The sequence below is a fragment of the Lagenorhynchus albirostris genome, chromosome 15 (genome assembly GCF_949774975.1).
Source record: "Lagenorhynchus albirostris chromosome 15, mLagAlb1.1, whole genome shotgun sequence".
Taxonomy (NCBI): domain Eukaryota; kingdom Metazoa; phylum Chordata; class Mammalia; order Artiodactyla; family Delphinidae; genus Lagenorhynchus; species Lagenorhynchus albirostris.
Window position 1 is genome coordinate 67,201,753 of NC_083109.1, and position 23,449 is coordinate 67,225,201.

The window sequence follows — 23,449 nt, forward strand, 5'->3', positions numbered from 1 at the left end:
TTGTTTTACTGTGGTAACTTCTCAAATGAGGTCACAGGAGGCCAAAGTACAAAACACCTTTATTAGTCACATGATTACACAGCAGCTTCCAGAAGTTATCTAGGGAAACCTATTCAGCCACTGGATCATCTTCCCTTGGTAAATTTTAAATAGGGAATTTTTTTCCAAATAAAACCCCAACAGTGAATTGAGTAAAAGAGTATGCAAAAGTATGTCAAGTCACAAACAGGCCAAAATTATTTTCGGTCAATATAACTACTTATCAAAAATTAACCCAAAAAAGAAAGGGAGGAGATACAACTTTCCTTTCTCTTCTCTAAACAAGGTAAGAGACTCTAGCCTAGCTTTAATCAGAAAATAAACCAAACTGAGCACCTATATGTACTGTACTAGAAACAGGCCCATTCTTATCACCATAATGGGAAGGGATTTTCAAGAGCCACTGGTTGAGTTTTCTAAGCCTCTCTGACCTTCAAATACCACAGGATGCTCTTCCTATTGCCCACATGAGCACCCACAGAATGATTTAAGAGGTGTTAACTAATTATACTTTATAAACAAAGCTGAAAGAAGGTCTTGGTGTAAAGTCATAGCTTTTCCTTTTAAATATATATATACAATTAAATGAAGCATGAGAAGTTTTTGTGTATATTTTTCTCCTTTGGATCCTAATTTTTCATTTTTCCCTCAACACTAGGAACAACTGGTTTTAAATTTCTCTCCAACCATGTTTGGCTGAGAACTGTTACAAAATTCCAGAAGAAAAGAAAGCAACACTTTTGTGGCCCATGTGTAATCGGTCTTAGCAAGCTTATTACCTGATCAGTGGGGATCTTTGTTTCCATAGACACTGCTTCCCGAAGTCTGGCGACAGTCCCAGACAGAGGCACGGCCACACCAATCCGCATGCAGTGAGAACATTTCCCTTGATACACTACAGTGACATACAGAGGCCTGTACAGATCAAAGTCAGATATTCTTATTAGTCACTTACTTCAACTAAAATATAGAAGCAGGACAACCCTGACCTGGAATCAACAAAACTAAAGCTAACCCACACCTTTAATTGGACCTAAGTAGAACTATCAAACAACAATCAAGAACTCTTTGGAAAAGGCAATACAGCATAATAATAAAGGCAGCACAACAAAAATACAGCATATCAATACTTGGTTCTGTGCTTTGTATTTTCTTTATAACAGCGTAACTCCTAGAAATTTCAAGGAACAGTTCAAATAAAGCAGCTAATTAAAAGTGGAACGTAAGGTCTCTAGAGGCTCTAGAAGGCATTCAGCAACCTTCTCCGGCCCCAATACTATAGGTGGATGACCTATAGGCGGAGCAGACTACAACCAGACCAACCAAAAAGACTTGCTTGCCCCATGCACCTGCTCACCCTGCAAACTCAGACAGGCATTTATAAATTTCTATAAGGCCTTAACAATGCCTGTATTCAATTTATCACTAAGCCTATTACTTGTTTAAATATGTAAGAAGCCCCAACAGGAGCCTACAGAGGAAAAGGAACATATAGGAATATAGTCTTAATTTTATTAACTCTGTTCTTACCTTGTGTGGGGTAGTGGAATTGGCAAAGAAATGCAGAGGAAAGGATCAAAAGTGTTGCTCTGCTTCTGGCAATGAGGACATGTCAAAGAAGATCTGCAAAAATAAAAATGTAAGACACTCACATTAAGATCACCTAGAACTACATAAGCACACAACATAAGGGAAATTTTAATTTGCTCGTACCTGTACTGGGCTTGAAAAAGTTCTTGTACGAAAGTGCTACAGACAGGAAAAGATGGTCCCTCGGGCATCATATCAGTCTCTGATGGTGGCTAAAAAAAAATTAAGTACAATTTCACAGACTAAAAGTGCCAGCTCTTGATTAAAGATGAGCCTAAAAATGTCACAGATGTCCTTGACCTCCTTTCCAAGATCTGCATCAGATCCAGATGTTTCAGGGAAAGACATCTGCTAAAGGGACCAGAACACAGATGCCGGGGTGTGGGTCACATGGACTCATCGCCTCACAGGCTCTCCCAGACACAGTGCTTATCCGTCTCTCCACCCCATCCAGGCAGTCGGGCAGTCCTTCCCCAGAGCGCTCCAATCCCCCTCCAACTCTCAAAGGGCCCCCTCCAACCTCTTCCAGGAAGTAATCCCAACTATTCAGAAGTGCCCAGTCCTGCCCTGCCTAAAGAGAATGTTTTGTCTGGCACGTATTACCTCTGCTGCTTATCTGGGCCTAATCATTCTACTTCACATTTTACTTAACCTTTTCATGTCCCTCCCCCTTACAGTTACTGAGCATCAGCTACCACGTGCAGAGAGCAATGCAAAGGGCATTAAGATACAAAGATAATAAGACACAGTGCCTGACCTTGAGTACGTCTCAACCTGGTGGGAAAGTCAGCCGCAAGCATATAGTCATATGAGAGTACAGAATGTTCAGGCACAAAGGACCCTGAATCAGAATACTTCAACAACTTACCAAAACTAGAAATTTAAAACTTGAGGTATATACAATGTTCACTGCGGCACTATTTACAATCGCCAGGACATGGAAGCAACCTAAATGTCCATCGACAGATGAATGGACACAGAAGATGTGGCACATATACACAATGGAATATTACTCAGCCATAAAAAGGAACAAAATTGAGTTATTTGTAAAGACTCTAGGATGGACCTAGAGTCTGTCATACAGAGTGAAGTAAGTCAGAAAGAGAAAAACAAATACCGTATGCTAACGCATATATATGGAATCTAAAAAAGTGGTACTGATGAACCTAGTGGCAGGGCAGGAATAAAGATGCAGACATAGAGAACGGATTTGAGGACACGGGGCGGGGAAGGGGAAGCTGGGACGAAGTGAGAGAGTAGCACTGACATATATACACTACCAAATGTAAAATAGATAGCTAGTGGGAAGCTGCCGCATAGCACAGGGAGATCAGCTCAGTGCTTTGTGATGACCTTGAGAGGTGGGATGGGGAGGGTGGGAGGGAGGCTCAAGAAGGAGGGGATATGGGGGTATATGTATACGTATGGCTGATTCACTTTGTTGTACAGCAGAAACTAACACAACATTGTAAAGCAATTATACTCCAATAAAGATATAAAAAAATAATAAAATAAAATAAAATTTGAGGTACAGAAAAGAATTATCAAAAATTTTTAAAGCTGTGAGAGGAGAACACTTTATTTGCATTATATAAATCATTTTACCCATCATACTAAGATTACATAAATAAAAATTGAGAATGAATCACTGTTTCTCAGTAAGTATATTCTAAGGGTTCAGTTCCTACACTCAAATCGAATCCTAACAGCAGAGACATCAATACATTTCCTTTTTGATTGTGTATGCACATTCCAATGATCTACAGACTATGTCTCATTGGAATAGAAAGCAAATTTCTGCTTTAAAAACAGTTTAGCGAGATGGAATCCCTTAATGTCAGTCTAAAGGTAGTCATACATGCAAATGTGTCCCCTCTCATGAGAGTGTCAGCTCCTATCTGACACTGCCAGCACAGTGGTAAACAGAGGAAATAGTCCCTAAGTATCCATGAATTTTATACTCACCCAGAGCTTAGTCAATTTTACTATATTAACTAACTGCAAACTGCAACAACTCCTCAGGGGAGGTTTGGAAGAAGAACCTACACTCCCTCCTCACTAGTTCACCGGTTCACCGGTGGCCTGCGCCACAGCCACTCACTGCTCCCTGACTGCCCTGAGCGCGCCCTTACCTTCAGAGGAGGCTGGCCGCTCTGCTTCACAGCATGATTGAGGTCTTCATGAACTCGGTCCAAAAGCCACAGCAGAAACTCCTGGGCATCATGCTGGGAATTCCCCCGATATTGCAGTGCATTCTTTGACACAATACTCTACACAGGTAAATAAATCAGCATGAAGAGTTGTGAGTTCCTGGCTTTAAACAGAAACTATTCATAATCCCAAAGAGGAACGCAAGATCCCAAGGGTGTTAGAGAGTACTTCCTGGAAAGACAGCAAATATGAAAACAGATGCTCAATGTAAAAACCTCACCCATGTACCAAAAACTTTTAAATGCACCTACCCAACAATCCTACTTTTAGGAATATCTGTAAAGGAAACCATCAACACAGCATGCCAAGACTTCTAAGATATTCATTCACTAATAGCAAAAAACTGGTAATAACTTGAACATCTTAAAAATGAGAATTGTTATAAATATCAAATCATTATGTTGTTAACCTGAAACTAATGTTATATGTCAATTATACCTCAATTTTTTAAAAAGTAAAAGAAAAAAATGAGAATTGGTTAAATAAGTATCACAGTATTCGATTATAAACCAAAGTATAAAATAACTAAGTCTACGTAAGGTAAATGACTGAGTGAATAAATAAGTGGGAAGAGATAAATCTTCCTTAAAGAAGAATTCTGAATAATTTATGTCAATAATCCCCCCTCCGGGAGTTGGATCTTAACCCCCCAACCCCGCCCCACAACCCTGAATATAGACTGTGACAGTGACTTGCTTCCAAACTAGAGTATGCAAAGAGGGGTGGCCATGAATGGCTGTAGGTGAACTGGTTAATTAAACTTAAGATTATGGGCTCTGGAGCATATAGCCTGAATTCAAATCTCTCTGTCCTACCACTATTTGTGAGGCCTGGCCTACTCTGCTCCAAAGTAAAAAGGATAATAATGGTTTAGTGTGACGGTCAAGTGAGAATGCATATAAAACATTTCACGTGTAAATGATATATAATAAGCACTCAAATTTTAGCTATGAATATTGGATTTGGAAGTAGGGAGAAAGGAGGGGAGACAACTGCACAAAGAGAGAGCAGTTAGGAGACAAATGAAACAATCAGGCAAGAAACAATAAGGGTCTAAACTAAGCCCGTGAGGGCAAATTTGAGAGAGATTTCAAAATTGGGGCAGTAGAATCTATAGGATTTGTGACCTAATGAATGTGGAAAGTGAGGATGGAGGCATTAATGTCTTTCAGGTGTCTTATCTGGATGATGGGCCACTGGTGGTTCCCTTCATCAAGACAAAATAAAAAAGGAAGAAGTCTGGAAAAGAGGATGATGAGTTCCCATTAGAATCCACTACATCTGAAGTTCTGTGGAACCTCCAAATGGAAGTACCTGGCAAACAACTAAAAAAAAAACAGATCTGGCACTCAGCAGAAGAGTCTGCGCTCAGGACAAAGGTTTGGGGGTCAACAGATGGGTGGCACTTGAAATCACGAGTATGGCTAAGACTGCCCAGACAAGATCATGAGAGATCAAGCCAGAGGACAGAATCCAGAGGACTTCTATATTTAGGGGGCCCTAAAAGAAGACTAAGAAAAGGCCATCAAAGATGTGGCAAGAAAATCAAGAGAATGGAGTCCCAAGAGTCAAGAGAAGAGAGCTACGAAGGAAAGAGTGATCAACTGTATTAAAAGTTGAAGAATGACAAAGTAAGCCAAAGAACTAATAACTGTCCATTGTATTTTCCAATTAATGATAACAGAGATGAAAAGAAGGGGTACATTTTTAATTATGAAGAACCATCACAACATGATGATCAATTAGATGTGAATAACAAAAAGATGATCTACAAAATTCGAAGTTAAGGAGGAAAAAATCAAAGCAATGCAAATGAGAATATACAAGTGTCACTGGCAAAACTCACTAACTGAACGAAGTGAACAAGGGAGAGAAAGGACCCTGGTAACAGAAAGATTTCAAGTGACTTGAAGGATACCACTTGGGTGCCACCTCAGAAACAGGTACACAAAAGGCGGAGTGAGTGTGGGGAAAAGTCTTCACTACACTACAAAACTTACCCCAGAGGTCAGACCCACCCACATCACCAAATCTAATTTCTTCTTTCTCAGTCTTCACCTTTTTCATTCTCCCTGTAGCATTTTATATACTTGACATCTTACTCCATCTTGAAAAGGTTTGGCTTGCGGCCATGATTATGTTCTCATTTAGGAGAACCAAAACTAAAGCCACTGGCATGAAGAGCAAAAGAAAGTGAGCTACAGAAGACAGAGACCTCCTAGCAAAGAAAAATGAATCAGTAAAAAAAAACATCAGCAGCACTAGCAGGTAAACCTGTGGCTGATTCAGGATGGAAGAGAAAGAGATGACTGGTGACCCTATATTGAGTGATATAAAGAAGAAATCGGGGATGACACCAAGGTTTTTAGTTTCGGACTTCGGTGCATAACGAAATCAGGAACTGAGGAAGAGACTGGGGACTGCAGAGCTTTGAACATGTTGAGTTTGAGGTACCTACAGGATCTCAAGTGAGGTTAGGTCTGGTGCTCAGGAAAGAGATCTGAGCTGGAAAGTTAAATCAGAGCACATACACCTATCATATGAGCATAGAGGAAATAGGGAACATTTAATGAGAAAAGGAGGCAGCTGGGGCAGAATCTTATAGAAGGGACAAGTCACAGAAAAGAAGCCCAAGAAGAAGATAAGAGGTAGCAGCCAGAAGAGAGTGGCATCACACAAGCTGACGGAGAAGAAACCTCCAAGGAGATGGAAACGATGTAAGCCACCACAGAAAAGTCAAGTAAGACAAGCACAGAGACGGGTCCTTTGGAATGGCAAATTAAGAGATTGACTGCCTGTGCAATTTCAGTGACACTGATCAGAGAGGCTAAAGGAGAAGAAAAGGTACTGACACTGAATGGTTACAAGAAGACCACTCTTCACATACAAGAAGCTTGGTTATAAAAGGCAGGAAGAAAGATGCCGTAACTCTCTGGAAGGGGCACCTACAGGACAGAGGGACTTAGTGCTGAGGGAAGAAGCTAACAGAAAGGAGATACTTGAAGAAAGAGGATTCTTCAGTAAGGGGAGAAGGAAGGATTCAGAAAAGAGGTAGAGGAACTATCTTAAACAGGAGGTAAGAGAGAAGAGAAGGAGGTAAGGATAGTTATGGATTCAGAGAAGTTATAGACAGGAAGGCAGGGAAGCTTTGTTTGTTTTGTGGAGGAAGCAGAGGCCAATTGCCAAGAGGAAGTTTTAGGTTCAGCAAGGGTAAAGGCAAATCTCATGGCATATAGTTGGGACACACAAAATGCTAGAAGCATAACAAGCTTCTGTTCAGGACCCTCTCCCTTATTTACTCCCAACGGGGAGGGAGAGGTAGTTCTCAGTATATGTATCCTAAGAAACAAATTAGCTGAAATCAAATGCTTCTTTTTGTGTCAAAGCAGATATTTTATGCACGGTGGCCACCAGAGTGGAGACAACATTCAGTTCTTTATCAGGATTGCATTAAATCTGATTCATGCTTCCTGCCACTATCACATCAACTCATCCAGCATTTATCCTCCAATCACTCTTTAAAGGTGCTGTGCTGAAGCTGCTCAACAAGATTTTTGTTGGGCACGACTAAACAAGCAACAGGACTTCTACAACCCTCTGTAACTACGGCCAAAACTGCTCTGGGTCAACCCCGCCCTAAATCACTATATCTCAAACTAAATGAAATTTTCAAGGAAACCTCACTGAACATACACAACACAAAGGCTCCTTTTTCCCTTCACAACGGTGACTTCTTCCCACTGCAGAGACCCAAGGGACTATTTATTTTACTTCTTCCCCAGAGAAACCATAACACAGAATAACCTCGTAACCATCCTTTAGCGTGTGTTACAGAAGGAAGAAACATAGTAGGAGTCAAGAAACCTGGGCTCCGTCTTCCCTGGTGGCGCAGTGGTTGGTAGTCTGCCTGTCGATGCAGGGGACGCAGGTTTGTGCCCCGGTCCGGGAAGATCCCACATGCCGCGGAGAGGCTGGGCCCGTGAACCATGGCCGCTGGGCCTGCGCGTCCGGAGCCTGTGCTCCACAATGGGAGAGGCCACAACAGTGAGAGGCCCGCGTACCGCAAAAAAAAAAAAAAAAAAAAAGAAACCTGGGCTCAAGCATGGCTCTGCCACACACGGATGGTTATCTTAGGTAACTCACCAAACCTGATTCCTGGTCATACAATGAAGCAGTTGAGCTGGACCACCACAGAGACCCTGGCATCCCATATCTTCACCCAAGCTCTGCCCCTAGAGTCCCAGCAAGTGATTTGGTTTTTCTTTTGGGCCATATCTGACACTGCTTTGGTTTGTCTTTTATGATTTTTTCTTCCTAATAAATCTTGGTTTATTTGATGTCCTAAAATTAATACTTCCGTATTTTTGCAGTTTTTTAAAAAGTTGATTATCACTAGAATATGTCATCTGTAAATATAAGCATTGCTACAATCTGAGAAACCATTTAAAATTAAATTTGACAGTTCCATGAAAAATAGAGAAGAAACTTCTTAAAATTAACCTTACACATCTGTGTCTATTTTATAGAATTTGGGTATGATTCTGGTTTGTAAAAACATTAAACTGAATCTGTTGCTTTAAATCCTTTACATCCTATTACAAATAAATGTAACCATCATTCTAATTTTCCATTCAGGATGATCCCTAACATCTAGTTACTATAAAGTAAAAGTCAAACACATTTGTAGGGCCTTCAAGCCTCATAAAATTTCTTCTTACCCTTCAAATAAAACCTTAAGGACTAGAACTACAGAGAACTTTTTTTTTCCCTTAAAGGGGAAAAAAAAATGAGTTGGAAGCATGGTCCAGAAAAGGAAAAGAATGAAGTCTATCCAACTGGAGCTATAAAACTAGACATGAGGTTCTTTCTTTCCACAGAGCCCTAGTACAGAAGCAGCAGAATCCTGGGCTCCAGCAAAAAGACAGTAATTGGTTCAAGACATCATTTACCTGACTCCAAGAAGATGACAAAGTAATGGCTATTGGTGATTGCCTCCCATGGGGAATGGACATGGCAGTACCGGCCTGACATGACTGATCAGGAGTTGGCTTACTCTTTTGGGGAAAAGGTGGCTTGCCAAAACTCATCAAACCAAATCATCACTCACTTTCCTTGATTCTATGCCAGAAGGAACGTAGAATTTAATTTCAGTGATTCTGGGAAAGAACAGAAGAACTTGGGAGGACATTATATTTACATCTTAAGAGAAAGATGAAGTGTAAAAAAAAAAAAAACAGCTGGGTTCATAGATGGTATCTAAAAGTGAAACTTGGTTTCTGGACTGTGCTGGAAAGAACAGAATGATAAGCACTTGTCTTGAGAAAAGCTTCATCTCTTGTATTTGACTTTCTGGACACCTAAGCTGATGAAGAATAATTAAGTAAAAACATCGTGGATGAAATTGGTACAAATGGATGAACACTGTAAAACCAGATATGACCCATAAAAAACAGTGATAAAGTGTCCATACAACAGAATTCCATGCCAGGGTACAGAACACAGCCACACTCAACGGGGCTCTCTGTGACCTTCATTCAGCCTTTCCTCCTTTTATTGTCACCTCTGGTGGGGAGGTCTGTTCACATAATAGTACATATGAGGCAGAGAGGCCCTCAGTACTAGCCAGCCGTGGCAACTATGGGCCCTTGAAAGAGACCATAAGGCCTCCAGACTTTCACACACTTTCCCTAGGCCTGGAATGCCCTCCACTCCCAGCTCCCAAATGCACTGCCCCCGCCTCCTTCCTCAGCAAGATGGAGCTGGGACCCTGGTGGGAGAGGAGAAAGACAGAAGAGGAAGGAAGCAATGGGAAAGGAGTTTCCTTCCAGGATGGAAAGACAACTCGGGAAGAACAGTAGAGAACACCACACACAACCTGTTCATGTGTTCATGTCTGGCCACAGGGAAAAGTGAGTTATTCTGATACAGAGCTCCTTGATCCTTCCAGACAGAGAACTGAACAAAGGTTACCTCAAGTACAGGTGTCCCTTATATCCAAGTTCTCAAGATCCAAACTCAGGAACTAAAACAGATTTGGACAACAACGGATATTTGCAGTTATAAGATTAGTTTTCAGTATTAAACAAACTTATATATACCACAAAGACTTGGTGGCAGGGACTCACCGCTGAAATAAAATATAGGAAAGGGTATATTCTTTTATAAAAGAAAAAAACTAAAAAAAAAAGGATTGAAAACTGGCTACTGCATTTCAAGAAATTATAGCTGAGGGTGGAAGTATGGCCAAGAGCATTAGAGCCAGAATAAAAGGAAGAAATATAAAAAGAAATATACAAGTGGTTCAGCCAGATGAACAATGAGCAGAGATTTCTCAACAGATCATAAAGCTGTATCAGCAGAAAACACAGCAGCAAGAGAAGACCTTCAAGTGTTTAAACAGTGGTTGGAAGTTTCTGCTAGAAATGCAACAGAAAGACTGGATTCTGAATACCTTGGTTTAAGTCTACTCTTTACTTAAGGTGTAGTTTTTCTGAGCTTCGGCTCTCTTTTCTGCAAAATGGGGATGATAATACTTTTCTAAATGTATCATTGTGAGGCTTTAATGAGATCATAAAAGCATTTTAAACTCTAAACACCTGCCGTTATGTAAGTTTCAAAAGTCAAGTAAAAAGCAAGGAATTACCCTATGGTGTAGTATAATCCTGGAAAACACCAGAGAAAAAGAGAAGAAAGTATCTAAAGCATTGGCTCTTGACCCTTGGCTGCACATTAGAATCACCTGGGGAAATTTTTTTTTTTTTTAATAAAAACCATGCACGGCAGCAGCCCAGAGATGCTGATTTAATTAGGTCTATGGTGGGACCTGATCATCACTAGTTTTTTGTCAAATGTGATTTTCTTTTTTCACAATTCTATTTCTAATGTGAAGCTGCGACTGAGAAAGAGCATGCTACACCGGAAAAACTCTGAAGTTTCAGTTCCAAAAGCATTAAAACTTATGGGAGGCTCTTTTGTCGTAACTGTATTATATCAGTTATTACATTTTATTCAGATCACCAGAATATATAATCTTACATCTGTCTCCACCACTAGACAGTGATCAGGAATGTCTTATTCAATATTATTTCCCCCAAGCCTAGTGAATAAAATACTTGACACAAAGAATAACAATAAGTTAATATTTGAGTGCCTGTAATGTATCAGGCTTTATACTAATTGTTTATAGGTGTTATTTCCTATAAAATGAATCCCCAGAAATTCCCTAGGCTGTTAAGTATTAACATCACTATTTACAGATAAAAAACCTTGGGCTCAGTAAAGTGAAGTAACTTGTCTATAGTTACCTCTATTCTTCAACCTCATCTGATTAAAACGGCCTTAAAATATTTTTGCCCATAATCATTTTGTTCAATAAATGATTTTTTTCCTTCGAGAACTCAGGATCCTGTTGGGCTTGAGGTTCTTCATTCTGAACGCCATTCTCAATGCAGACACAAAACATGTGTTGGAGACTGAACTACAGCTGCACCAAGCCTGAGGCTTCTGGGAGTTTATTTGCTTTTAAATAAATCCTTGTTAATCAGTTTTGTTATAATTTGCATTTTTTCCTACGACTGAAACATGGCCCAGAAAGAAAAATGCAGTTTATCTAATTGAAATGTTATTATTCGAGAAATAAGGAGGAATTCGGACTATGTCAGAAAATCAAGGTGCAGCATGTGAAGAACTATAACCTGCCTGAGTGTCCCAGGATGCTAGAGAAAGGAAACCAGAGAGAGTCGACCACCATCCCTCGGAGAGCTGCATCTGCCTCTCATCAACAAATGTAAAGGCGAGTGTTCACCTTATAATGGTCAAGCTGTTCTGCTGGTGGAGATGATTCTGATGCCGTCCGTCCCTCCCAGAGCACTCTAACAGGCCAAGCCTAGCCAACTCCAAAGTCAGCTTGGGTCACCAAAATGTGTTTATGTATACAATCAAGTAACTCAAGAGTGTCTTCTTTTTAGTCTCCTTGACATTTCCCTACACAATCTAAGATTCTTCCCAACTATAGTAAAATAATGCTTTTTAAAAGCTTTTTTTTTTTTTAAAATGGGGAATTTTGGCTAACTACCAACACAATCAAAAAAGCAAACACCCAGCCCTGATGTGACTAAAAGGTCATCATACAGGAAGTGTAATAATCTTCAGCAGTTAAAACTCGAAACAGAAAAACTGGAAAAGCCATCTAAATATCTAAGAAATTATTATATATTCCTACCATGGAACATTACAAATGTTTGAGAGTTTTAGAAAATTCAAAGAAATAAATACATAATAAAATTAAGTGGAAAGAAGATAACAAAACTACGTATGAACTTGATTTCAAACTTTTAAAAAACATTTTAAAAGACCTTTTTGGTTCTTATCCTTATAAATATACACCAAAACATCAACAGTCATTATCTTAAAGTAGCATATTTTGGGTGAGTTTTCTTTTTCTTCTTTACACAGTTCAGTATTTTCCACGTTTTCTAAAATGAATTTGTTGATAATGATAACCAAGTGGTACGTAAGGGTGATCTTATGATAGCATACCCTAGTATTTCTGACCAAGGAACCCAAATCCTATGCAAAGAAAACAGGGCTGACAAAAACAAACAAACAAAAACAGACCTTATTTCTAGCTGAAGTTTTGGCCCCAAATCCCTGAGAGTCAGGATGCACTATGCTAAGAATTTTTTTCTCTGCTAGACAGACCTAGGGAACCTTAAATCAAAGTTTTCTGCCTATATTAATCCTAAACCCAGAGCCCAAATCAATCTTTGGATCTTACCAACTGGGAGAAAAAGCAACCAGCATCAAAGAAAAATTAGGGAAAGAGAAATAAAAGAATTTATGCCTATAGCCACCCATTAGGGGCCTTTTTAAAAGGCCTCCCTGGCTTGCCGGGTGGGAGGGGAAAGCTTAACCCCAGTAAGAGAAAAAAAGAAAAGCAGCATCAGCTTCTTGATCAAGTGGAGGGAAGAAGAGGGGCAACGTGGGCTTGGCTTATGAACTCAGCACATGGCTCTGCTCACCAGCACAGGGGCCAATGATGCTCCTGGCTGAGTGTCATTCCTCTCTGGGGTGGAAGTAAAAGGACCTATGCGTCATCGGAGGTGAAATAGGGTGGGAAAGACAAGGAGTGGGGTAGGCATGAAGCCTTGAACTACTCCATGGCCAAACGGGCATTTACTTCTTCCATAATCAGTGTGTTTACGTTCACTGGCAAAGTATACATCCTCTTGATTTTGAATATATTGGAATTTGATGATAAACAGATCTAAAATGTTTTTGACCAAATAGACAATTTTATAAAGGGATTCAAAGTATTCTGGAAATCATCTTGCTTTGAATCAATATTCTGTTATTGCATTTTGATAACTAAAGCATCAATTAGTAGTAATCAAGAGATGTTATTCATAAGCAGATAGAGATACAGCAAGTTTCTCTATAAATTATGCATTCATATTGCCATAAACCCAGAGCGCTCCAAATAATTTTTAACTGGCTAAAGAAGCATTCAAGTCATGGGCCTGCTCATGAGCCTCACTCTTCTCCATACCCAGCACTGTGCATGTTTGATAGTTAAGCCAGGCAGACTAGTAAACTGCACACAGGTGTAGTCTCCAAATCAGTCCTGGCCTCCACCAGTTCTTTCAACCCTCACCACAAGAATCAGGTAGCAGGGACACAGTGGTTAGGAATCCGCCTATCAACACAGGGGACATGGGTTTGAGCCCTGGCCTAAGAAAATCCCACATGCCACAGAGCAACTAAGCCCATGTGCCACAACTACTGAGCCTGCACTCTAGAGCCTGCAAGCCACAACTACTGAGCCCACGTGCCACAACTACTGAAGCCTGCGCGCCTAGAGCCTGAGCTCCACAAGAGAAGTCACCACTATGAGAAGCCTGCACACCACAACAAAGAGAGTAGCCCCCATTCATCGCAACTAGAGAAAGCCCGTGCCCAGCAACGAAGACCCAATGCAGCCCAAAAAAATCAATTTTTTTTTAATTGAAAAAAAAAGAATCAGGTAGCAGACAACTAGCACAGGTGCAAGCCTCCAGCTTATCCTGGCTCCAGGCTTTTCCTAGCAAAGTGCAACTTAGAACCTTCCCAGTCTAGACCTGGTCTGACTGCCCCAATCTCAGCCAATGTTAGTTGGTACAGGTCTTGTTCATCTGCCTGTAGAATGTGAAAGCTTACTGGAAGGGTATGTGTGAAAACACAGAGAGCACACAAGAGAAATCTGTGAAATCAAAACAGAGTAATTCCCTAAATTATCGAAATGTTACTCTCATATAGATATCCTCCCACTTTAAAGAACAGATGAAGCTGTCCTACCTCACTATCAACAAAAAAATGCAAATAAAACAATAAAATGCTCTTTTCCATTTATCAACTTAAGGGTTTCTTTTTTGCAACAGTGGGGTATGACAGACATTCTTACACTGCTAATGACACAACCCTTCTGTAAAATAAACTAACAATATGATTTAAGAATCTTCAAAATAGATAAACAATGACCAAGGAATTTCACTTCTAAATATCCAAAAGATATAGTCAAAATGAAAGATTTATGTAAAAAATATGTTCACTGCAACCAGAAACCATCCAAAAAAAGGTTTACAGTACCTTCATACAGTGATCTAAAGAGTTTTTGTGAAAAAAATGACTAATACAATATGAAAAGACAATCACATAATGCAAAACTGTATACACAGTTTGATCCCAATTATGTTAAAGCATACACAAAAAGGAAAAAATACATTTTCAATTTTCCTCATTCAACTTTTACATATTTTCCAAGTTTTCTACAATATTTTACATATTACTCTTATCCAAATAGATGTTACTCATAATGAATTTTGACAAAAGAAACGAGACACAAAAGATTCCTTACTGCAAATAAAAACCACAATGAGATACCACTCCACACCCACTAAGATGGCTATAACAGAAGACAGACAATAACAACTGCTGACAAGGATGTAGAGAAACTGGAACCCTCACACACAGCTGGTGGAAAAGGAAAACGGTGCAGCCGCTGTGGAAAACTGTTGGACAGTTGCTCAAAAAGTTAAACATGGAGTCACCATATGACCCTGCAATTTTACTCCTAGGTATACACCCAAGAGAAATAAAAACATATTTCCACACAAAAATTTGTAGATGAATGTTTACAGCAGCATTACTCATAACAGCCAAAAAGCAGAGACAATCCAAATGTCAATCAACAAATGAATGGATAAACAAAATATGGTATATTCATATAATGGAATATTTTTCAGCCATAAAGGGGAATGATACATGGTATGACATGACGAGGCTTGAAAAACATCATGCTAAGTGAAAGAAGCCAAATGCAAAAGGCCATGTGTTGTATGATTCCATTTATATGAAATGTTCAGAATAGGAAAATCTACAGAAACAGGAAGTAAATTAATGGACATCTGGCACTGGGAGGTTGGGGGCAATGAACAATGACTGCTAATGGATATGGGGCTTCTCTGGGGATAATAAAAATGTCTAAAATTGTGATGATGGAGGCACCACTCTGTGAATATACTAAAAACCACTGAATTACACACTTTAAATGTGTGAAGTATATGGTATGTAAATTGTATCCCAATAAAGCTCTCTTTAAAAAGAACATATACTTTTACTTCATTCATAATAAAACTCAAAACCAAGCAAAACAAATCAATGGTGTTAGAAGCCAGGCAAGTGGTTACCTTCGGGTAGAAGGGAGAGGGTAGGGTTTGGGAGGGGGCAAAAGAGGAAGCTTCTGAAGTGCTAATGACAACCCATTTCTTGATCTGGGTGATATGATATCACATTAGGATTTAGTATTCATTGCGCTGTACACTAATGATGTTATGCATTTTTCTGTATGTAGGCCATACCTTATTTTGAAGCTCTTAAAAATTGACCTCAAAAAGGAAAACCCTAAAGTTTCTTAATTTAGCCAGACTCTCAGGCCCTAACTCAGCATATTTAGTCTTATTTGAGCCAATTCTATTTATCTGGTTATTTAACTAGAAGCAGATTAGAAACTGCAAAATGCAGGAATGAGGAGGTAGGAGGTACAGGCTCCCAGGATAAAGTAAAACAGGATAAAGCAAGAGAAAACGAAGGAAGGACCTTGAGGGACGACTGTAGGGAGCAAGAAGGAGTATTACAAAAAGTAGAAATAAGAATTCAAACAATACAGCAAGCCAGGACCCTTCATTAAGTCCTACATAGCCCCACCAGCCCCAAAGAAACCTCCACAGTACAGAAGAAGAGTGCAATAGATCGTGCTCATGATAAAGGCTCTAAATCAGCAAAGAGCGTGAAGTATGCCCGGGATTCCCTCCCTGAGAGAGTGAGTGTGTAAGATATGCTATATCAAGCCATCTATCAAAAAAAAAAGTTAAACTTTTAAAGACTTGATATTTAAATAAATAATTATCTAGGAAATAACTTATATGAAAGACTTACTCCCTCGAAAAGCCAGATGAATGGGTTATTACTGTGTTACTCAAGAAAGATCATACAGGGGCTTCCAAAAGCAGCCATAAATAAATAAATAAACAAATAAATATTAACCAAAAAAAAGAAAGATCATACAATGACAACAAAATGGCACAGAATATATCATAGTGAGAGATACCCTCCTGGGGGACAGATGCCTCAGTGAGTCCTCTAGCACTGTTACACTGGAGATTTAAATACCACCCTTTCAAAAACAGTCTACAACTCAAGAGGTCAGCACACATGCATGAAAGGTGAGCTCCAAACAATTACAGTCACAAGGCCATACCCAGAGAAAATTTGGGGTGGAACACATTTATCTCTCTTCAGCACTTAGCTGTGGTGTAGGATCCTCCACATCTTCTTCCTACCAGGGTCCCTTTCCTATGTTCTAGGCTTACTTTCACAGGCTGGGTTGGTGGGTTTTTCCTGCTAAAGTGTTTCCACCACTTAGGTGTAAAGGAACCAGTGGTTATTCAACACCACAGTCTGTGAGGCTGACATTACCACATGGCAATGAAAAGGAAAGTAAGGAAACTGAGGCTCAGTGACCACCCCAAGATCTCAGCCATACCAGGATTCTAACTAAATTCAAAATTCATGGGTTCACAGATTTTCAAAAGGAAAGGAGCAGACCTGCACCCTGGCTGCCCCATCCTCCTCCCAGCACTATCCTCTGATGCTGACAACCTGAAGTCTGAGAGAGAATTGGGTATCACCAGGAAGTGGGTGGGGAGTTACTACAGCCTAACCAGCTGCCTGATGTCACAACAGAGCCTCAAAGGGTAACGACCAACAGGCCTCCAACCTAGCCAACCCTTCCTCCTGCTGGATATAAGATAAAAAGCTGCCAATGCTCCTCTTTCTCTCCTGCCTGCAGGGAAATGAGGCTACCCTCCTTCCTTCCTGTCACTATTAAAATGCTGAAATCATTAACTAGTAGCTATTTCCCATGAGCTATTGCTTTTAAAGGAGTTTGTCTTTTCTTTAGCTATCCTACTTTATCATAACTTCAGTGGAATAAAGACTCTAAAATGAGGGAGATTTACCAAGCTGTCACTGCACTGTCAAAAAGGGACTCTTATTTTAGGGTAACATTAAAGAATGTTCCAAGTTAATGTATCTTTGTAATTGCTGGGACCACCCCTGGTCAGGAAAAAGGTTCTTTCTACTATGCGTTCTTCTCCAGCTATAGAGAGCTATGGACCTCCAAGAAAAGGTTGAATCTCCTTTCCTACAGTTTAAAAACAGCCTTTCTCTGCTCCCATCGTTGCTCAAAGTAAAGCAGTTACAAAAGTGAGGTCCTGCTCATTCATTCACTCATGAACAAGCACACAAAGGACAGGACCAGATATTATGGGGAATAATGGGAATCAGAGAATTAAAGGTCTGTAGAAATGCCTCTGTTTCTTCATCTGTAAAACAGAAATAATAGTATGTATATCTACCTTACAATGTTATAAGGAATACATAAAATAATCCACTGTGCAGGGCATATGGTAAGCACTCACATATTATCTATAGGAAAAAAGCAAGACGAAGAAAATCATGTACGTATGGTGTGCTACTATTTATCTGAGTAAGAGGAAGATTATGAATACATGTATTTGCTTATATTAAAACAATGAAAGAATAAATCATAAAATTTAACGAGAAAGGGAATAGCATATAGGAATCAGAGACAGAAACTAGACTTCTTTGAACAGATCTTGTTTTGTAGATTTGACTTCAGGCAAATGAATTTTATTTTTTACATAATTATGCAACAAAGCTACATTTTAAAAAACGACTCTTCAAAACCAAAAGCAAAAAGAAACAAATTAATTTAACTGTATACCACATTGTTGACAAAGCCACACTGAGAACTATTCCAAGTGACTTTAAAACATAATAATATGACTATACAGTCCTAGTAGGACATATCCTATGGACAAAAATAAATAAATGAATAAATAAATCTTAAACCTTTTTCAAATACTCATCCTGTTGGTGGTAGTACTGGATTATTCTGAGACTTATGAATGCACTGTGAGATAATGTAAATGAGAATTTACACTAGTGCTAAGAACAGGATTTTCAGCATGGAAGAAAGGAAAAACAGATGTAAGATCAATGAGGTTAAATAAAAACCCTGAAATCCTGAATGGAACTATCAATATGAATTCTTGATTTATTACACCTTTAAAACAAATCACACATTTCCTAGCTCTGCCTACGTAGACACAGAGAAACCAAGTACACCCCTAATGCCCAGACTGTGGTGTCTTAGTACCATCTGCCACCAAAAGGAACCAGGGCTCCTTGAAGAAATGACTGATTCCAGATCTGGAGCAGGAAACATATAAGATGAGCCTTGAAAATCTTAACTTCCTGCATTTTGGTTTGACATCACAGACGACTAGCAGTATTGTGTCAAAAGGACTTGGTAGCCAACTTGTCCCAATGGCCAAAAAAGGGACAAGTTGGGCGTAATAAGGTTAATAACTGTAATTGACTGAAACACATCAAATATGCATTTAAATCCATTAATTCATACAGTTACAACAAAAAAAACTCACTAACTACATTTGGAAATCAAGTAATTATTTTGAAATCCAGAAAATAAAGGGAAAAAAACACCACGTATTTATTTTGCCTTTCTTCTCCAAATTTACTTTGGGATAACCAAACAACCGACAAGGGCGAGAGTCTCTATAGAAGTTCTCCAGCTAATAAGTGAAAAGGAATGTTAAAATTAAAACATCACCATTTTTCAACCCTTATTGAACTAACGGATCAAGGACTAACCATTGACGACTACTAACACTGCAAGAGACACGACCAGACAAGATAGGCTTCCTGATGGAAGTTTATAACACCTCCCACAAACTAGTTTTACCAAAAAAAAAAAAAAAAAAAAGAAGAGGGCTTAAAAAAACCCTCAAACCCGAATCTCATTAAGCCTCTAGCTCTAACTACCATTTTATAAGAAAAGCAAAGACAGAAAAACATTTTCATTGAAACTATGGGAATAAACAGACAAAATCAGACCATGGGAAGCTGCACAGCAGTGCTCTTCAAAGTATGATCCACAGGTAGGTGCCTGTCTGTGAACTTTTTTCACCAGTCCATGATGAGATAAGTACAGAAATCAGAGTAAGCATCAGTAACATTTAGAGCAAATTAACAGTAATTGTGTGTCTATTGAATCTAACCATTATTTTTAATGGGGCTGGTTTTATGCATGCCTTTTTTATTTTATTTTTCCGGAAAAGTTTAAATGCCAAGCTAAGAAATTTATAGCACATTTTGTATATGAAAGAAAAAGCAAAGGCAATTTTTGAGAAGAGAAATAATGTAGTTATAGATGAGCTGTAAGATTACTCTGGCAGCAAGAAAAACTGCCAATAGGACAGAGTTGAGAAATGGGGAAGGGTACTCAGGCGGCCACAGACTTGGAATGAGCACCTTCCTCATCACCACCTTCCATTTCTGGAATACTTGCCATGTGCAAGTTTCTGTACTAAACCCTTAATTATATCTTCTCCTTTAACCTCATAAAAACCATGCAAGGTTGGAGTTCTGGCTCTGCTACTTATCAAGTACTAGCACTGAAGCCCTATATCCTAATCGTTTAAATGGAATAGCAATGCTTCTTTCACGGGCTGTTGGGAAGATTAAATGAAAAAGTTGTATATGAATGTACAGTGTAAATGATCCGGCTCCAGGGACTTCCCTGGTGGTCCAATGGTTAAGAATTCACCTTTCAATGCAGGGGACACAGGCTCAATGCCTGGTCAGGGAACTAAGATCCCACATGCCACAGGGCAACTAAGCCTGCACACTCTAGAGCCTGCATGCCACAACTAGAGAGAATACCGCTCACCACAACGAAAGATCCCACATGTCACAACTAAGACCCGAAGCAGCCAAATAAATTTTTTAAAAAGAAGGTTAAAAATAAATAAATGGGGCTTCCCTGGTAGCACAGTGGCCCCAGTCCGGGAGGATCCCACATGCCGCGGAGCGGCTGGGCCCGTGAGCCATGGCCGCTGGGCCTGTGCTCCGCAACAAGAGAGGCCACAATAGTGAGAGGCCCGCGTACCGCAATCAATCAATCAATCAATAATCTGGCTCCACACAAATAAATGGTATTTTCATTATGATTATTATTATTTCTTAAATCTCCTGAGAATCAGACAGCTCTGCCTTGCTCTTAAAGATGAGAAGACCAAGAGTTAAAGTCAAGGAATTTAAAAAAAAAAAAAGAAAAAGAATTTACTAAGCTGGTGATGAGCTTACAAAGGTTCCTGACAGTAGAAGCAACAAAGGCATTTCCTGACCAGTCCTATGCAATCTTCTAATGCGTGAACAGTTTGTTTGTGGACACACTGTTTGCTACCATCCAAGCTCAACAACTGGAGGGAAGAAGCAACAGATGTTGGGTGACTGGCCAATTCCTCTAGGAACTGCCACAGTCCGTGGCAGAAAACAATGATTTCTAAATAGAGAAAGATCACAATCAAATGAAAGACAAGATATCCCGATGTGCTCCACTGCAAAAATGTTGTTTGTTAAACATAAAAGGTCATTTGAGGAACAGCCAATTAACAGAGCAAACAAGAATATTTTTGAAGGAAAAAGCTGCAGAGGACAGAATTTTAAATTACTCAGTTTTCAATGATTTCTTTTCCATGACTATATATAAAAGGCTTTTTTTGTGGAAACCATGAGGTCATTGTTTTCCTGAGTCTTCACTATAGGAAACAGCTGTGGGGAACTACACAAACAGCGAACACTGCCCTATTTAGCAGCCCCTCATTGTGACAAGTGTATAGATGGGGACAGGAAAAATGCACCAAACCACACACTAATAACAAAACAAAAGTGGCAGAGTCAAACTAAAAACTTCAAGCCACACAAAGGAAGATGTAAAACACCTAACTCAGGATAAGCATCTGTAACTCAGCACAAGCATCTTTTTTACTACATCTGTATCAGTTTAAGAGAGATTTCCACATTTTGACCAGATCGGCACATTTCTACATGGCTCACCAAAAACTTAAAACGATTCACTTTACACAGTGCCTGCCTGACATATGAGAGACATTCAACAAATATAATAACAACAACAAACAAGTTTTCCTAGGGCTCTTATGTTCAAATACTATGTGAGCTCTCTAAAACTGAACTTATCCACTCACCTCCAGAATTGTTTTCCATTCTGTGCTTCCAGGCGTGAAGAACACCATCCCAAGACACCCTGTTTCAAAACCTCGAAGTTATTTTCACCTCCTCATCTTATCCACCCTTCACGTAAAGCTGCCAAACACTGTCAACTCTGCTTCAAATATACATTTTTTATATGTTCAAAAGTCAGAGGAAAGGAGCAGGAGACAAGGAAAGGGAAAGAAATAAACTGAATCCAGTCCAATCTATTATGGGGTGTGTAACTCTCCTTTACAATACTACCCAGGGCTCTGCTTCAACTTGTCCAATGATAAAAATACTCAGGTGAGGCATCTCATTCCATTTTCAGACAACATGCTCAAAAAATTCTGTTACTGAGGCATGCCACCCATCTCCAGTTTCCCTCCTCCTCTTGCAAGGCTTAAAGCCTAAGCGTGATCACAGTCCTCAAGTGAGGTCTGACCCATGTGTACAAGAGAAGTGGCCCATCATCAGCACATCTACATTTACAACTGAGGCTGGTCTGCAAGCTGTCCTTCCTTGCTTGTGGCATCTTCAGTTCAGATGGACCAATACATTGTGCACCTCCAACAAAACAATGCTGAGTAAGACAGACTCACTGCCCTCGAGGGCCTCGCAGTGGAACGGAGGAGACAGACATGAACAGGTTTAGGAAACAGAATCCTTTTGCCTCGGAGAGGAAATTTTTCTACACTTTTGACAGTCATACAACATGGGGATTATCTGATCCTTGGAAAAATGTACGAATAAATCCATCCAATTCTGTAATCTTTGGGGGGAACAGGCAGTTCTTTTAATAACTCTTGCAATTTCTTCCTCACTTATCAGTCAACCAGGTTTTCTTACTGTAACATTATTATCAGTTTATGGTTTGTTTAAAGTTATGAATTTTATCAGTGACAGGCAGACATTCAGCAAAGATGGTTATCTGTCCCAAACTAATGTAGATATTTAGCACTAAAATTCACACAGGATTGGTTTTTGAAACCTGACAAAATGATTCTAAAATTTGTCTGGAGAACTTTAAAAGAACAGCAAGATAGCTCATCTCTTACCCAAGGTACTGAGTACTTTTCTGCACTGGTTTTAATCAGAAGAAAATATTGCAGAAGAAAAATAAATGTTTCACAGTGGGGGGAAAAAAGAATAGCATGAAAAGAACAGGCAACAACAATGCCATGTGGTACCAATAAAAGTACTGATGAAACAGAACACACAATTCAGAAATAGACCATAAAATTCTAAATATGGAGAAGACTTTTACAAATAAGCAGTGTGATAACAAGGCTGGGTAACAATACCAGTTAACACTCACTTAGCACTGACGGTATGCCAGTCCCTTAGCCAAGTTTTTCTCTTCTTTTTAAAACAACCAAATGAGGTAGATATAGTCTTATCCCCATTTTACAAATGAGGAAACTAAGCCCAGAGAATTAAGTGCCCAAGGACCTATAGCTAATAAGTGCTGCAGCTAGGATTGGAACACAGGCTGTCTGGCTCCCCAGTCCAGGTTCTCAACCACTCAATGTACTATACAAGATGGGAAATCTCAAACCTTAAAATAAATCCCCACTTTACAGTTGCACTATACTAAACCAAACTCCAAACTATTGGAAAGAGAAATATTTTAGAACATAAAAGAAAACACTAACAAAAAATAAAAGAGAAAAATTATCCTATATGAAAGCCTAACTTTTCAGCTATACATAACAAAAAAATAAGGCAAAGGTACAGGTTCAAAAACATTAAAACCTTCTGTAATACATAAAAGTTAACGAAACTAAAAGAGCAAGAGACTGAGAGAAGTATCTATATCAAATGTATCAAGGCTTAATGAAGGTGTTACCTTACATCTACACTCTATAAAGAGCTATTATAAAGTTTTTTAAAAAAGAAAAGAACCTTCAAAATCCCA

General features: G+C 39.3%; 1 protein-coding gene across 4 annotated transcripts in view; it reads right to left on the bottom strand.

Moving 5' to 3' along the window:
- USP31 (ubiquitin specific peptidase 31) overlaps nt 1–23,449 on the bottom strand; it is a 119,945-nt gene that overhangs the window by 82,141 nt on the left and 14,355 nt on the right. For all 4 annotated transcript variants that reach the window (XM_060125173.1, XM_060125174.1, XM_060125172.1 and 1 more), the window contains exons 2-5: nt 3,762–3,899; nt 1,753–1,841; nt 1,570–1,662; nt 819–954 (exon numbers count right to left, since the gene is read on the bottom strand). In XM_060125173.1, the coding sequence (XP_059981156.1) occupies nt 819–954; nt 1,570–1,662; nt 1,753–1,841; nt 3,762–3,899 (456 nt within the window). The remainder of the gene's footprint in view (nt 1–818; nt 955–1,569; nt 1,663–1,752; nt 1,842–3,761; nt 3,900–23,449) is intronic.